At 46.3% G+C, this 17,244-nt stretch overlaps 1 protein-coding gene across 4 annotated transcripts in view; it reads left to right on the top strand.

Annotated features, from left to right (window-relative positions):
- Positions 1 to 17,244, top strand: part of znf827 (zinc finger protein 827) — a 115,547-nt gene that overhangs the window by 7,232 nt on the left and 91,071 nt on the right. For all 4 annotated transcript variants that reach the window (XR_011590854.1, XM_070871578.1, XM_070871577.1 and 1 more), the window contains exon 3: positions 15,856 to 16,869. Coding sequence is in view for 3 of the 4 variants with exons in the window: in XM_070871578.1 (XP_070727679.1) it covers positions 15,856 to 16,869 (1,014 nt within the window). In the remaining variant the exon portion in view is untranslated. The remainder of the gene's footprint in view (positions 1 to 15,855; positions 16,870 to 17,244) is intronic.

The following is a 17,244-nucleotide window of genomic DNA, read 5'->3' as shown; positions in this document are numbered from 1 at the left end:
CTCCTCTCCCCCCCCCCCCCAATCTCCTCTCCCCCCCCCCCAATCTCCTCTCCCCCCCCCCCCAATCTCCTCTCCCCCCCCCCCCAATCTCCTCTCCCCCCCCCCCCAATCTCCTCTCCCCCCCCCCCCAATCTCCTCTCCCCCCCCCCCAATCTCCTCTCCCCCCCCCCAATCTCCTCTCCCCCCCCCCCCCAATCTCCTCCCCCCCCCCCCAATCTCCTCCCCCCCCCCCCCCAATCTCCTTTTCTCCCCCTTCTCCCCCCCCCCCCCCCTGCCCTGCTACCCGCCTCACTGTCAGAAACACAGACACTGACAGACAGAGAATGAGAGACATACAGACAGACAGAGAGATAGAGACACACTGAGGGGGTCATCCCAGCACGCTGTTGGAGGGCTCCCGGTGCTGCAGTCGGTAAGTAGAAAATGTTTTATTTATTGATTTAAAAAAATAAATTATTCCTTAGTAAGAGGCCAAGGTGGGAGTGGAGTGGAGGATTAACGTGGCAGAGTTAAGTGAAGTTAGGGGTCACACTTAGAGACTGAACGGAGATGTTCCGCAAAAGATAAGGGAGAACCAGTGGATGTAGTATATTTGGATTTTCAGAAGACCTTTGATAAAGTCCCACATAAGAGGTTGGTGTACAAAATGAAAACACATAGGATTGGGGGTAATGTACTAGCATGATTGAAAATTGGTTAACTGACAGGAAACAGAGAGTAGGAATAAACGGGTCTTTTTTGGGGCAGTGACTAGTGGGATACCACAGGGATCAGTGCTTGTTATTCACAATATATATAAATGATTTGGATGAGGGAACCAAATGTAATAGTTCCAAGTTTGCTAATGACACAAAACTAGGTAGGGTTGTGAGGAAGATGCAGAGACGCTGCAAGGCGATTTAGACAGGTTGAGTGAGTGGGCAAACACATGGCAGATGCACTGTAACGTGGATAAATGTGAAGTTATCCACTTTGGTAGGAAAAACATAAGGACAAAGTATTATTTAAATGGTGATGGCTTGGGAAGTGTCGATGTACAAAGGGACCTGAGTGTCCTTGTACACCAGTCATTGAAAGCAAACATGCAGGTGAAGCAAGCAGTTAGAAAGGCAAAAATGGTATGTTGGCCTTCATTGCAAGAGGAATTGAGTACAGGAGCAAGGATGTCTTACTACAGTTATATAGGGTCTTGGTGAGACCGCACCTGGAGTATTGTGTGCAGTTTTGGTCTCCTGACCTAAGAAAGGATATACTTGCCATAGAGGGAGTGCAGCGAAGGTTCACCAGACTGATTCCTGGGATGACACGACTGACATATGAGGAGAGATTGAGTCAACTAGGCCTGTATTCACTAGAGTTTAGAAGAATGAGAGGGGATGTCATTGAAACGTGTACATTTCTGACTAGTCTGGATGCGGGGAGGATCTTTCCCCTGGCTGGGAAGTCCAGAACAAGACGTCAGTTACACTCAGGATATGGGGTAGGAAATTTAGGACCGAGATGAGGAGAAATTTTTTTCACTGAGGGTGGTGAACCTGTAGAATTCTCTAACACAACGCTGTGGAGGCCAAGTCACTGAATATATTTAAGAGGGAGATAGATTTCTAGAAACAAAAGGCATCAAGGGGTATGGGAAAAAAGCGGGAATATGGTGTTGAGATAGAGGATCAGCCATGATCATAGTGAATGGCGGTGCAGACTCGAAGGGTCGAATGGCCTACTACTGCTCCTATTTTCTGTTTCTAATCTACGTTTCGTCTCCCCAATGCAAAGGAGACCGCATCGTGAGCAGCGAATACGGTATGCTAAATTGTACGAAGTGCATGTAAATTGTTGTTTCACCTGGAAGGAGTGTTTGGGGCTCTGGACAGTGAGAAGGGAGGAGGTAAAAGAGCAGGTATTGCCAAAGTCAACTGGAAACGGCTACTTGATGGTAAATCAGTGTCAGAGCAGTGGGAGGCATTCAAGGAGGAGATCCTGAGGGTACAGAGCAAGTATGTTCCTTTTTAAAAAGGGTGGGGCTAACAAATCTAGAGCCCCCTGGATGTCAAGGGACATACAGGGTAAGATAAAGAAAAAAAGGGAAGCTTATGACAGATACTGAGAATTCAATACTGCAGAAACTCTAGAAGAATATAAAAAGTGCAGGGTTACAATTAAAAAAGATATCAGGAAAGCAAAGAGAGAGCATGAAAGAAGGTTGGCAAGTAAAATCAGGGAAAACCCAAAGATGTTTCATAGATACATTAAGAGCAAGAGGATAACTAGAGAAAGAGTGGGGCCTTTAGAGACCATAAAGGAAATCTGTGTGGAGGCAGAAGACGTGGGTATGATTCATAATGAATACTTTGCATCTGTCTTCACAAAAGAGCGGGGCATTGCAGACTTTGCAATGAGGGAGGAGTGTGAAATATTAGACAAGATAAACATAGTGAGAGAGGAAGTATTAAGGGGCTTAGCAGTTTTGAAAGTGGATAAATCCCAAGGCCCAGATGAAATGTATCCCAGGCTGTTAAGAGAAGCAAAAGATGCAATAGCAGAGGCTCTGACCATCATTTTCCAGTCCTCTCTGGCTACAGGTGTGTTACTGGAGGACTGCTAATGTTATACCTTTTTTTAAAAAGGGATAGACTGAGTAATTACAGGCCAGTCAGCCTAACCTCAGTGGTGGGAAAATCATTGGAAAAATTCCTGAGGGACGGAATAAATCTTCATTTGGAAAGACATGGATTACCAAGGACAGTCAGCATGGATTTGTTAAGAGGAAGGTCGTGTCTGACTAACTTGATTGAATTTTTCGAGGAGGGTCGATGAGGGCAGTGCGTATGATGATGATTGTATATGGATTTTAGCAAAGCTTTTGATAAGGTCCCACATGGCAGCCTGGTGACAAAAGTAAAAGCCCATGGGATCCAGGGCAAAGTGGCAAGTTGGATCCAAAATTGGCTCATAGTCAGGAAGTAAAGGGAAGCAAATGGTTCGATTGGTGTTTTAATGACTGCAGGGCTATATTCAGTGGGATTCTGCAGGGCTCAGTGCTGGGTCCCTTGCTTTTTGTGGTATATATATCAATGACTTGGACTGCACGAAGATATCAGTGTACTGGTCAGGTGGGCAGAACAGTGGCAAATGAAATTCAATCTGGATAAGAGAATGCATTTGGGGAGGTCTAACAAAGCAAGGGAATACACATTAAATGGTATGACACTGAAAAGTGTAGAGGAACAAAGGGACCTTGGAGTGCAGGGCCACAGATCCCTGAAGGTAACAGGCCAGGTAGCTAAGTTGATTAAGGCGGCATATGGAATACTTGTCTTTATTAGTCGAGGCATGGAATACAAAAGCAAGGACGTTATGCTTGAACTGTATAAAACACAGTTTAGGCTGCAGCTGGAGTATGTTACCACATTACAGGAAAGATGTGATTGCACTGGAAAGGGTGCAAAGGAGATTTACAAGAATGTTGCCTGGACTGGAGAATTTTGGCTATGAGGAAAGATTGGAGATGCTGGGTCTGTTTTTTTTGGAACAGAGGAGTCTGATTGAGGTGTATAAAATTATGAGGGGCCTAGATAGAGTGGATAGGAAGGACCTGTTTCCCATGGCAGAAATGTCAACAACTAGGGGGCATAGATTTAAAGTAATTGGGGGGGGGGGGGGGGGGGCGGGCGGCGGCAGTGGCGGGGGGAGGTCACAAGATCCGGAGAGGAGAGGAGAGGAGAGGACAAAGGACCTTTGGGTGTGGTCCATCTGGAGAGAGAGAGAGAGAGAACTGAAAACCTGTGCTGTGCTACCTTCTTTGAAAGTTTAAATTTAAGTATGGGGGCAATACTCACAATGCCATACCTTTTGCGAGCGTTCTGCATCATTGTGCTATGTAGGAGACAATTGATTAGAGCTTATCACATCAGAGCTTGTAGGCTGCTGGGCAGGAGGCCTTACCCACATCGGCAATTTCAAGTCAGGCGTTTGTACCTGCACCTGAGTGATGCAGTGTGTGTCAGAAGGCTGCGTTTCCGCACAGAAGTTGTCTGTGATTTGCTGAGACCAGACCTACAGCTGAGAAGCAGCAGGTGGACTGCTTTGTCAGTTGAAGTGAAGGTTACAGCTGCACTTTCCTTCTACACCTCAGGATCGTTTCAATCTACAACTGGAGATGTGTGTGCCATCTCTCAACATGCAATACATGTCTCCATTCACCAAGTCACGGCTGCACTGTATGCACAGAGGAATGACTTCCAAGTTCTCATTGACCGGCCAAGCAATGTATGAGTGGGCTGTGGGGTTCTCTAGGATTGCTGGCTTCCCAAAGGTACAGGGCTGCATTGATTGTACCCATGTCACTTTGCGAGCACTTTTGGAGGATGCCAAGATGTACAGGAATAGAAAAAGCTTCCACTCCACTTAATGTGCAGCTCGTATGTGACGACGTGTATTGCATCATGTCAGTCGATGCAAGATACCCTGGCAGCACCCATGATACGTTCATCCTACGCGACAGTTTTATATCTGAAGTGTTTGAGCAACATCCAGAAGGGAAGAACTGGCTACTAGGAGACAAAGGATACGACCTTGCGACCTGGCTCATGACACCTGTAACCCGGACGGAAGCTGACCGTGAATACAACATATCGCACATTGCGACGCGCAGCATCATAGAGACGACCATTGGCATCTTGAAATAGCGTTTCCGATGCCTGGACCATTCTGGAGGCTACTTGCAATACTCCCAAGATTGTTGGTCAGTTCACTGTTGTGTGCTGCATGCTGCATAACTTAGCCATCATGAGGCAGCAGAACCTGGTAGTGGAAGAAGAGCCACTTGAGGTGAGAGTGGCTGATGATGATGATGATGTGGAAGAGGAAGATGCAGGTGGTGAGCAGGAGGATGATGATGACGAGGAAACAATGGAAGTGCCGGAGGCGGGCAGGCCATCGTGCCCCTTTAACGATTGCTCGAGCCTTGCGCCAGCAGTTCATCCGAGAACGCTTTGCTGATGCCTGAGGGCTCAGCGACAACTATTCTGCATGGACATGTTTATTTTTTGGAGCTGTTCCTAATCTCGTATTGTGTTAATGGAACATGATTCAGTTTAAATGTAAAGTATATTTTATTCAAAACTTTGCAATGTACTTAAGAATTTTATTACACTAAACGTATCAAACTTTACTCGTTAAGATCACTTAAACTTTGTTCACTAAACTTGTAAAATTACATAACTTACAAAAAAAATCCAATGTGAGAACAGTTAGAACAGTGAGTGAAATGACAAACAACAAAAACAACAGCATCAGCAAAGAGAGGCTGCACCCATCTCTCATCGCCCTTCGTGTAAGGCCGCCCGCTGCGCTTGGTCATGGGCTCTCCACCACCCCTGCCCGCAGGCAGTGGCGCAGTGTTTCTGGGGTACACACCAAGATTCTTCTTTCTAACATTTTGGCCACTGGGCGCCTCTTGAGGGTGGGGGGCAAATTGGAGGGCCCAGCTTTGGGCTGTTCAGAGCCTGGTGCGGGGATTGGAGTGCGAGTGGCTGTTGCTTCTGTCAGTGGGTGCATTGTCTGGGTGTGTTCCCTTATTGCAGCAGCTGACTCTCACATGCCCTTACTCATGCACCCTGACTGTCTCAACAGTCTGAAACATTCCCTCCCTCATGGCCTTGGTCATTGCAACTGTTGTCCTTTCCACTACCTCTGACATTCCATCCCCCATGGCCACCATTCCCTCACTGATGTTAGCGGACATGGTTTCCATTTCCCATGCCATTACTGTTATTTCTCCCGACAGTCTCGCTACCTCCTCACTCACCCCAGTTCTGGTGTCCAGGAATGATCAGGTAAGGTCAATGTTCTCCCCATCCAATGCCATGATCTGAACCACATCTGTTGCATCCTGCATCTCAGGAGAGCGTAGTCGATTTCTCCTTCTCCTCCCCCTGGATCTGGCTCATGGCATCTCAGTGGGAGGTGCAGGCTGGGATGTTGGGACCCTGGGTGTTCCCTGGTGATTTCTACACCACCACCACTGGGACCTGCACCCTCAGACAGTGGGGTCACTGGTGTGCAATGCTGTGGCACAACAACAACACCACCACCATCACCACTGGGACCTGCAACCTCGGACAGTGGGGTCACTGGTGTGCAATGCTGTGGCACACCACCACCACCACTGGGACCTGCAACCTCGGACGGTGGGGCCACGAGTGTGCAATGCTGCGGCACAACACCACCACCACCACTGGGACCTGCAACCTCGGACGGTGGGGCCACGAGTGTGCAATGCTGCGGCACAACACCACCACCACCACTGGGACCCGCAACCTTGGATGCTGAGAAATCATAGAATGTCGAACCACTAATCACGGAAGGGCTTGGCAAGTCAGATTTGTTGACCGCCTCAAGATTCAGTAGAACACTGATATCATCGAACCGCTCCCCCATCCACTCAAACGTCCCCTCCATCTTGGTCTGGAGGGTTGATCTCCTCCTCAGGCTCGTCACATCTGAATCTTCATCTGGATCATCAGGAGTGTCCTCAAGTTCTGCAAAAATAACAGAACAGTCAAATGGTCAGTAGCAGAGGAGGGTTAGAATGGGTGGCATGAGTAGATTCACACATAGCAAGCAGGCCAGGCAGCAGGTTGATTTGAAGGGCCACTCCCTCGTGTGCTGGCCCAGCTTGTGCAGTACTGATTGTTTGTCTCTAGGCACGACTCATCAGGGCAGCGACCCTGTCTTCCAAGGGTGTCAGTGGCTGCAGATTTGCCAGTCCTCCTGTTTTTTGTTGTGGGACAGTTTCTTCTACAAAGATGAAAATGTAACTTTTTAGCGAAGGTGTCTTTCTGCTGGATGGGACATATGCAGCTGGTCACATTTACAATTGAAATTGCATTGAATAAATGGAAATATTACTTACACTAACTACTTGACCAAGGTCCTGCCACTTTTTACACTGGCTTCCAGATCTCTTGGTGTTCAACAATGCGCAGAATTCTTCTGCAACTTGGTTCCAGTGTTGTTTCTTCTCTTTGGGTGGCACTTTTGTGTGACCTCTGTTGATATCCATGTGCTGCCATCTGTTGTCAATGACAGTAACTAGTGAGTCGACTTCGTCATGCAAGAAATTCTTTGTTCTTGGTGTACGTTGCTGCATTATTACTGCAGCTGCCCTGAGACACAGCACTTTTGCAATGCTCAGACACTTTTTCCACACACTGATTTTTCAAAACACATTCCTCTGAGACACTAACAGCACTTTTGCAGTGATCCCAAACATAGTCCTTATTTTGCATACAAACAGCACCTTCTGTCACTTTTCCAGGCATGCAGCACTTAATTTGAGGGACCAACATAGGCAGGACACTGCTGTTTGTATTCAGCAGTTAATTCGGTTCACAGCTCTCCTGGCACGAAAACAAAACCAGTTGCGATTACCTTTAAAAATGGGCGAGTGCCAAGTTTCGGCGCAACTGAGCATGCGCGCGTATCGGACCCGACGCCAATGCGCATGCGGAGAGCTGCCGGTCGAGTTTCTGGCACAAGGCCTTAGCTCCGCTCCCCAAATCGACTGGCCAGGCTGCGCCAAGCCACGGGACACGCAGCAGAGCGGCCAGGATGGGGGCACAATTTTTCGGTGCCGTTTTCAGCACACAAAGTTGGCGCATCTTGGGTGAGTGCGCCGAAAAAACAGATTGGAGAAAATTGAACCCTAACTCACTCCATGTCAAGTGTTAAATGTGGGCATTCCCTTACCAGTTTCTGCATGTTCTAGCTGAGAGGAGTAATGAGGGTCTACCAAATGTGGGTGTAGCAACAACTCGATTGTTTTATCTGCACCTATCACTATCCTGGGACCTGCATTTATTAGATGCCTCCACGTATATTTTGATACGTTCACCATCTCCAACTCATAGGATAGGCTGCCACACAGTTGTAACACCTGCCGCAGGATGACTTGTAGACCAGATTCATAATTTGCAACAAATATAAATTCCCTTGGGGGATAAAAATACCACAGGCAAAAAGGTCCAACTGTGGCTAACAAGAGAAATTAAAGATAGTATTAGATTAAAGGAAGATGCTTCTAATGTTGCCAAAAGAGTAGGCCTGAGGGTTGGGAGTATTTTAGAATTCAGCAAAGGTGGACCAAGAAATTAAATTTTTTTTAAAAGGAAAATAGAATGAGAATAAACTAGAGACACAAAAACAGACTGAAAGCTTTCAGAGGTATGTAAAATGGAAAAGATTAGCGAAAATAAATGTGGATCCCTTACAGGATGAGACAGCAGAAATTGTCATGGAAAATAAGGAACTGGCAGAGAAATTAAACAAATACTTTGTGTCTGTCTTCACGGAAGAAGACGCAAAAAGTCTCCTGGAAATAATGGAGAGCCAAAGGTCTAGTGCGAATGAGGAACTTAGTATTCGTAAAAAAAATAGTACTTGACAAATTAATGCAACTGAAAGCTGATAAATCCCCTGGACCTGATGGCCTACATCCTAGGGTTTTAAGAGGTGGCTATACAGATAATGGTTGTCATCTTCCAAAATTCCATAGATTCTAGAACGGTTCCTGCAGATTGGAAGGTAGCAAATATAACCCCACTATTTAAGAAAAGAGGGAGAGAGAAAATGGGGAACCATAGACCAGTTAGTCTGACATCAGTAGTAGGGAAAATCTATTATTAAGGACGTGGTAACAGGGCACTTAGAAAATAACAGGATTGGGCAGAGTCAGCACGGATTAATGAAAGGGAAATCATGTTTGACAAAGCTGTTAGAATTGTTTGAGGTTGTAACTAGCAGAATAGATAAGGGGGAACTAGTGGATGTGGTGTATTTGGATTTTCAGAAGGCGTTCAGTAAGTTGCCACACGAGATTATTCAACAAAATTAGGGCTCATGGGATTGGGGGTAATACTATTATGGATTGTGGATTGGCTAACGGACAGAAAACAGAGAGTAGGAATAATCGGGTCAATTTCGAGTTGGCAGGCTGTAACTAGTGGGGGGGAAGGGGAGGTGTGAGGGGGGGGAAGGGGAGGTGTGAGGGGGGGAGAATGAGGAAGGGGTCGGGGGTGGGGTAGCAGGATAAAGAAGGTGGTCGAGGGGGGAGGGGAGAAAACTAGAAACCTAGAAAATAGGTGCAGGAGAGGGCCCTTCGAGCCCGCATCACCATTCAATAAGATCATGGCTGATCATTCCCTCAGTACCTTTTTCCTGCTTTCTCTCCATTCCCCTTGATCCTCTTAGCCGTAAGGGCCACATCTAACTCCCTCTTGAATATATCCAATGAACTGGCATTAACAACTCTCTGCGGCAGGGAATTCCACAGGTTAACAACTCTCTCAGTGAAGAAGTTTCTCCTCATCTCAGTCCTAAATGGCTTGCCCTTTATCCTAAGACTGTGTGCCCTGGTTCTGGACTTCCCCAACATCGGGAACAATCTACCCGCATCTAACCCGTCCTGGCTGTTTCTATGAGATCCCCTCTCATCCTTCTAAACTCCAGTGTATAAAGGCCCAGTTGATCCAGTCTCTCGTCATATCAGTCCAGCCATCCCGGGAATCGGTCTGGTGAACCTTTGCTGCACTCCCTCAATAGCAAGAATGTCCTTCCTCAGATTAGGAGACCAAAACTGAACACACTATTCCAGGTGAGGCCTCACCAAGGCCCTGTACAACTGCAGTAAGACCTCCCTGCTCCTATACTCAAATCTCCTAGCTATGAAGGCCAACATACCATTTACCTTCTTTACTGCCTGCTGTACCTGTATGCCAACTTTCAATGACTGATGTACCTTGACACCCAGGTCTCGCACCTCCCCTTTTCCTAATCTGCCACTATTCAGATAATCTGTCTTTGTGTTTTTGCCCCCAAAGTGGATAACCTCACATTTATCCACATTATACTGCATCTGCCATGCATTTGCCCACTCACCTAACCTGTCCAAGTCACCCTGCAGCCTCTGAGCGTCCCCCTCACAGCTCACACCGCCATCCAGTTTAGTGTCATCTGCAAACTTGGAGATATTACACTCAATTCCTTCATTCAAATCATTGATGTATATTGTAAAGAGCTGGGGTCCCAGCACTGAGCCCTGCGACACTCCACTAGTCACTGCCTGAAAAGGACCCATTTATCCCGACTCTCTGCTTCCTGTCTGCCAACCAGTTCTCTATCCACATCAGTACATTACCCCCAATACCATATGCTTTAATTTTGCACACCAATCTCTTGTGTGGGACCTTGTCAAAAGCCTTTTGAAAGTCCAAATACACCACATCCACTGGTTCTCCCATGTCCACTCGACTAGTTACATCCTCAAAAATTTCCATAAGATTTGTCGAGCATGATTTCCCCTTTATAAATCCATGCTGACTTGGACCGATCCTGTCTTTGCTTTCCAAATGCGCTGCTATATCATCCTTAATAATTGATTCCAACATTTTCCCCACTACTGATGTCAGGCTAACCGGTCTATAATTACCCGCTTTCTCTCTCCCTCCCTTTTTAAAAGCTTTACATTAGCTACCCTCCAGTCCATAGGAACTGATCCCGAGTCGATAGACTGTTGGAAAATTATCACCAACGCATCCACTATTTCTACTCTGGGATGCAGACTATCAGGCCCCGGGGATTTATCGGCCTTCAATCCCATCAATTTCTCTAACATAATTTCCCGCCTAATAAGGATATCCTTCAGTTCCTCCTTTGCACTAGACCCTCGATCCCCTAGTACATCCGGAAGGTTATTTGTGTCTTCCTTCATGAAGACACAACCAAAGTATTTATTCAATTGGTCTGCCATTTCTTTGTCCCCCATTATAAAGTCACCTGAATCCAGCTGCAAGGGACCTACGTTTGTCTTCACTCATCTTTTTCTCTTCACATATCTATTGAAGCTTTTGCAGTCAGTTTTTATGTTCCTGGCAAGCTTCTTCTCGTACTCTATTTTCCCCCTCTTAATTAAACCCTTTGTCCTCCTCTGCGAAAGAAGGAGGAGGAGGCGGTGGGGGAGAAAGGAGGAGGTGCGGGGGGGCGAGAAAGAGGAGGTCGGAGGGGGGGGGGAGAAAGAAGAGGGTGGGGGGGAAAGAGAGAAAGGAGGAGGAGGGGGTGTGGGAGAAAGGAGGAGGAGGAGGGGGTGTGGGAGAAAGGAGGAGGAGGAGGGGGTGTGGGAGAAAGGAGGTCGGGGGTGGGTGGGGGGTGGAGAAAGGAGGAGGTCGGGGGTGGGTGGGGGGTGGAGAAAGGAGGTGGTCGGGGGTGGAGAAAGGAGGAGGTCGGGGGTGGGTGGAGAAAGGAGGAGGTCGGGGGGGGTGGAGAAAGGAGGAGGTCGGGGGGGGTGGAGAAAGGAGGAGGTCGGGGGTGGGTGGGGGGTGGAGAAAGGAGGTCGTCGGGGGGGGGGGGGGGGAGAAAGGAGGAGGTCGGGTTGGTCGGGAGGGGGGCGGGAGGAGGTGGTTGGACCAAGTGCAGGAGGACCGGGGGGAGAGGAGATCGGACGGATGCCGTCGGGCCGAAGCGTGGGGAGGCCGGGGGTTGGGTGGCCAAGGCCAGTGGAGGTCGGGCGGCTGAGGTGAGGGAGTCCGGATTTAGGAACATTTTCCAGTTTCCGGACGACCCCGTCACGGATCGGTCCGGAACTCCGGATTTTGGACATTGCACCTGAACTTGCCATAGAGGCAGCGCAACAAAGGTTCACCAGACTGATTCCTGGAAAGGGGAGATGAGATGAAGTAAACTAGGTCTATGTTTACCCTGATTGGGGAGTCTAGAACCAGGTGTCACATCAGAATAAGGGGTTGGCCATTTAGGACTGAGATGGGGAGTAATATTTTCCACAGATGGTGATGAATCTTTGGAATTCTCTACCACAGAAGGCTGTGGAGACTCAGTCGTTGAGTATGTTTAAGACGGGGATCATTAGATTTTTGGTTATTAAGGGAATCGAGGGATATGGGGGTAGTACAGGAAAGTTGAGCTAGAAGATCAGCCATGATCTTATTGAATGGCTGAGGAGGCTCGGGGGGGGGGGGCCTAATGGCCCACTCCTGCTCCTATTATGTTCTTGTAGATCTGGAAAAGGAGCAGATCTTTCTGTGCAAGTTAAGGTTTACGACAACATGGTGTTCATGCTACTGAATCCTTCCAAACCACCCCAGGGATAGTTGCCATGTCAGATTGTCTGCAGTGGACATGTGTATCAAGCAAGTGACAGGCATTGTGTTTAAGGACAGCATCTTCAACACTTTTTCCCTGTGGAAAAGAGACATTAGCTGGACAGGATGCAGAGGTTTCTTTGGGTTGTAGGCTTCCCTCGAGTGCATGGTGTTGGAGATGCCACCCATGTGGGTATCAGGATTTCTCATTGACACTCTTGCCAACAGGCAAATAAATTGTTTGCGCTCCATTAATGTTCACATGATTGGCCATTGAAATATTATTATGCATCGCAATGGCTGTTGGTCAGGAAGTAGCTATGATGCCATCAACAAGTGGCAGTCCACAGTGGCTGCATTTGTAGAAGAAACAACAGTGGGGCTAACCTCTGCAGTCTTGGATGCTGACTTACGGAGAAGCCCCCTATCGAGGCCAAGCATCGGTTGTTCCACCTCCACTGGCAAGAAAAGTGTGCCATTCAATTTTAGAACAATGAAAAAATGTGTGCAAATGGGCAATCGTTATGTACAGTGTTTCAAATGCTACCTCCCAGAGATTGCCAGAGTTCTTATTTTGGATTTCTGTGTAAACTTGAGAAGCACACTCGCATTTCTTATTTGGACCCAGGTACAAGGGACCAGGGCAATTGTATTGACTTGGTCGGCAACTTCTCTTTTTGCAGTTTTCACTTGTGCTTTTATTGGAGCCTCAAATCGGACAGTACTCCTTTGGTGCACCTTCTCCTCAGGACCTCCAACTCCTCAGCATCAAAGGGAGCAATGTTATCCACATGTCTCCGTTAGGTCATTTTGATCAATTTCTCTACTTTTCTGTTCTATTCACAATCTCCTTTTAATGGCTGGCTGCAAGCCTTTAAGAGCTGTTCCCTTACTATATTTTCTGATCCCAGCCAAGTGTGCTACAGACCAATCTTTCCAGGCAAATTTATCCTGATTCTGTTACCCAGCCCCCCCTCCCCTACTTCGCACCCTCTAAAATTGAATGCAAACCTTCTGTCCAGGTACCAGCAAGCCTGTACATTGATCAGCCCAACCCCATTATTGGAAAATTAGGGCTATGTTTATTTCTTCAGCACTGGGACCATGAAAGTTAGAAATCTTGCATGTATAACTTAATCATTTATCTATTGAAAGCTACATGTAGCATTCTAGAGTTTACAGTTTGTGATAAGATTCCACAGATTATTCATTCATAAAAAATAAAAAAATTTGTGGTCGGAGGCTTCCTGCTGGGAAATGCCTCTGATCCGCAAATAAAATGCCCGCGTACCTGGTGGTTGGCGGTCCTGGACCTCTCTGGGTACCCGCAGGTAGAGGCACGTGTATTCCAGGGACGCATGTGGATCGCAAGCACCTCGGAATCACGTGCGCCAGCCCAACCAATAAAAGAAGGGAATCCCCATTCATGCTTAAGGGGATTCCATATGTACATGGATACTCTTTCCCCGGGATGCGGATGATCTGTGAAACCCGAAACGTGCGCAACCCTTACGGGCGCATACGCACCTCATATGCGCTCGTAGGGGCTGCAAATTATGGGCCAATGCCGAACTGGCATCAGTGAATTGCAGGAAAATTTTCTCTCCTGCAATATACTACTCCTGCTATCACTTGCGCATCTTGGTGTACACTATCATCAACATTAATACATGTTTTCTTTTTGTGTACAATTTCCCCCGTTCTTCCATTTTCTCACATTCAGGTGCCTGTTTGGCTTAGCTGGTAGCACTCTCTTTTTGAGTCAATAGGTTTTGTGTTCAAATCCCACTCCAAGACTCAAGCTAACATTTTAGTGTGGGAGGGAGGGAGTGCTGCATTTAATCTAGCATTGTATACTTGCTTGTTGGACATTCAGTAGACCGATTAAGGAACACCCTGATGCATTCTATGAACTTCATCCTCATTTTGACCAAAAGCATTTTTCTTATCCAAGTCTACCTTAGGAAGGCATGGGTGCCAGTTTGATTTCGGTGAAGAACCTCCAGTTTGTAGAGCTATCCCTGCCTCAGGACTTATTCCAATGCCCGAGAAATCTGAAACGCTTTCTACACCATCTGTCAAGTCATCCATTTAAGTGTCTAATCTGCATCTTCCCTGCCTAAACTTCTCCACCTCGCTACCTCTTTCCTCCTTTTAAGACGCTCCTTAAAGCCTTCTACTTTGACTAAGCTTTTGGTCATCTGCCCTAATTTCTCCTTGTGTGGCTTGGTGTCAAACGTTTTGTCTCTTAATACTCCTGTGAAGTGCCGTATGGCCTACTCCTGCTCCTAATTCTTAAGTTTGTAATATTTGCACCTGTGAGCATGCTCACAGGCTTGTGCAACTGTTGCACTGAGAGTGGCTTAGCCAGTCATGTAATGTTCACAAGATTCAATAAAACCCCAATTAATTGTGTTCAGGTTCTCCACGATGAGGCGTGCAGTTGTGAGCCTAGTGGATGAACTGGTAGTGTTCAGTTTCATTGTTAAACCTTTGCTAATAAACCAACTAGTACTTTACAGCAAATGTGTAGCTATGAATTCTTAAGCAAAGAACCCATGAAGCAAATACACTACAAAATTCTAATGAAAAGCTCAAGTTATTGTCCGCTTCACTAATTGCACTGCCTATGGGGGCTGGGGACGGGGTCCACAGTGCTGCCTGTGGTTTAAAAAAAAAAAAAAATTCATTCATGGGATGTGGACATCGCTGGCAAAGCTGGCATTTATTACCCATCCCGAATTGTCCTTCAGAAGCTGGTGGTAGGTACTCCCAAAGTGCTGACTTTGTTGTAGTGGTTTGGTACAACTGAGTTGCTTGCTAGACCATTTCAGAGGGCAGTTAAGAGTCACGTTGCTGTGAGTCTGGAGTCACCAGGTAAGGACGGCAGATTTCCTTCCCTAAAGTACATTAGTGAACCAGTTGTGTTTTTCCGACAATCCAGTAGTTTCATGGTCATCATTACTGATACTAGCTTTTTAAATTCCAGATTTATTTAATTAACTGAATTTAAGTTCCCTCAGCTGCTATGGTGGGATTTGAACACGTGTCTCCGGATTATTGGTCCAGACCTCCGGATTACTGGTCCAGTAACATAACCACTATGCTACCGTAGCCCTAATCGGTGTCCTATGGTTACCGACCTTCCTGCCAGTGGAAACAATTGCTCCCTATCTCTTTTATCAAAACCCTTTCATAATTTTGAACACCTCTATAAATCTCTTTCACCTTCTCTGCACTAAGAAGAACAATACCCGCTTCTCCAATCTCTCCACATAACTGAAGTCCATCATCCCTGGTACCATTCTAGTAAATCTCCTCTGCATCCTCACCAAGGCCTTGACATCTTTCATAAAATGTGGTGCCCAAAATTGGACAAAATACTCCAGCTGAGGCCTAACCAATGAATACTAGTGAATAGCAGTGGGATATTTGTTTTCAAACCAGGTTGGATAAAGCCACAAGCGGTGCGAGCCGTATATACTAAATAGTGTCATTATTCAATAGCTTTTTGTGGATATAAACAAATCAAACTCTAATTCTGGGAATATATCTAGTCTTTAGTTTTCTTCTTCTGTATCAGGCAATACAAGCAGATAAATTACCTCATGGGCTATGAGGACGTTGGACATGAGGTAACAGTTGTTTCAATAAGTGTCGTGGACTATCTGATTTTGTGGTAAATTTTCCAATTTCTTTTCAGATGGAAATGAAGAAGAAGCAGGAGGAGAACTGGGAGAAGAAGAGGATTGGTTTGGAAATGCATCTGAAACTCCTTCTGAAGTCTCCTATTTAGATGTACAAGATGATCTTAACGTGTCACCTGGAGACAATCTGCAAGAACAAGAAACCTCTCCAGATAGCTCCTTGGGGAGCACAACTCCCTTAAGGAACTCTTTGGAATTGCTAATTTCTGAAAATGATCAGTTCAAAGACACCTTGGAAAAACAGGATGTGTTATCACCTGTTCCATCACCGCTTTTGCATGAAATGGGATCCCATGTTTTGCACAAACCCATGAGTAGCAATTTAAGAAGATTGTTGGAGGCTGGGTCAATCAGTGCCGGCACGAGTCTTGGAGCTACAGAAAAAGAAGATTCTGCAGTTGGTCTTGGCTCAGCTTTGCCTTTGTCACCATCTTCCCCTCATGCACTACAACTAAATGCTCTTGCTAGGAAGTTAGCTGCTAAGCAGGAACAAAGTAATAATTTTAGTCCAAGTAACAACTTTATGTGGGACCAGGATATTTGGCTGCAAAGTTCGTCATCTTGTAGTTTATCACCTGCTTCAGCTACACAGAAGCTTAAGGCTGCTGCAAACGCAGTTCGTCTGGATAAAAGTCTTTCCAGGGTAGAGGAGCCAGTGAGATTTAGCCCATACTCAACTCCTTATAGCCCTACACAAAAGCAGTCTGCTAGTTCCGCGCTGGCTGCTCTTTCAAAGAAAGTTAGTGAAAGAAGCCTGTCTTCTGCTCAAGATCATAAGCGTCCGGGAAGTTCTTTCCTTTCTCTGGCCTCAATGACCTCATCAGCTGCCCTATTGAAAGAAGTTGCAGCTAGGGCTGCTGGGAATATGTTGGTTGAGAGAAAAGATCAACTGATCCCAGGAGATACCTTACAATCTTTGGAAGTGAAACAAGAAAAACTAATTCCATCAGCTCCACTAGAAATGCTGTTGCCAACACTGAAACCGAAGACTCTGAAGTCTGCCAATCAAGGTAAGTGCTGTCAATACTATATTATTTAAAGTTAAAATGTGAAAGCGGTTTTGTTTCTTTTTGTTGATTTTATATGTATCTTTTATAAATTGCTCTTTTTGTCTTGTGCATATGTATTTTAGTGTTATCTTGAAGCACTTCCAGATCTCCTATTGGGCTATGTACTCTAAATTCAGATGTTAAAGGTCAGCAGGCACCTATGTTGAAGCTATTCTGAGGTCATCAAGAAGTGTAGTTTGAGGGGGATCCCTTATTTTTTATGTGTATATAATCTATTTCTGCATGTGTGAGCCTATGCAATGAATGTCAGTAGATTATTTGATGATGGCGAGTGCAGCACAGCCCACATTTTCCCATCACATGCTGGAACAATGT

The sequence above is a fragment of the Pristiophorus japonicus genome, chromosome 2 (genome assembly GCF_044704955.1).
Source record: "Pristiophorus japonicus isolate sPriJap1 chromosome 2, sPriJap1.hap1, whole genome shotgun sequence".
NCBI classification, from domain to species: domain Eukaryota; kingdom Metazoa; phylum Chordata; class Chondrichthyes; family Pristiophoridae; genus Pristiophorus; species Pristiophorus japonicus.
The sequence above is the reverse complement of the archived record's forward strand: the minus strand, read 5'-3'. Positions and strand labels throughout refer to the sequence as shown.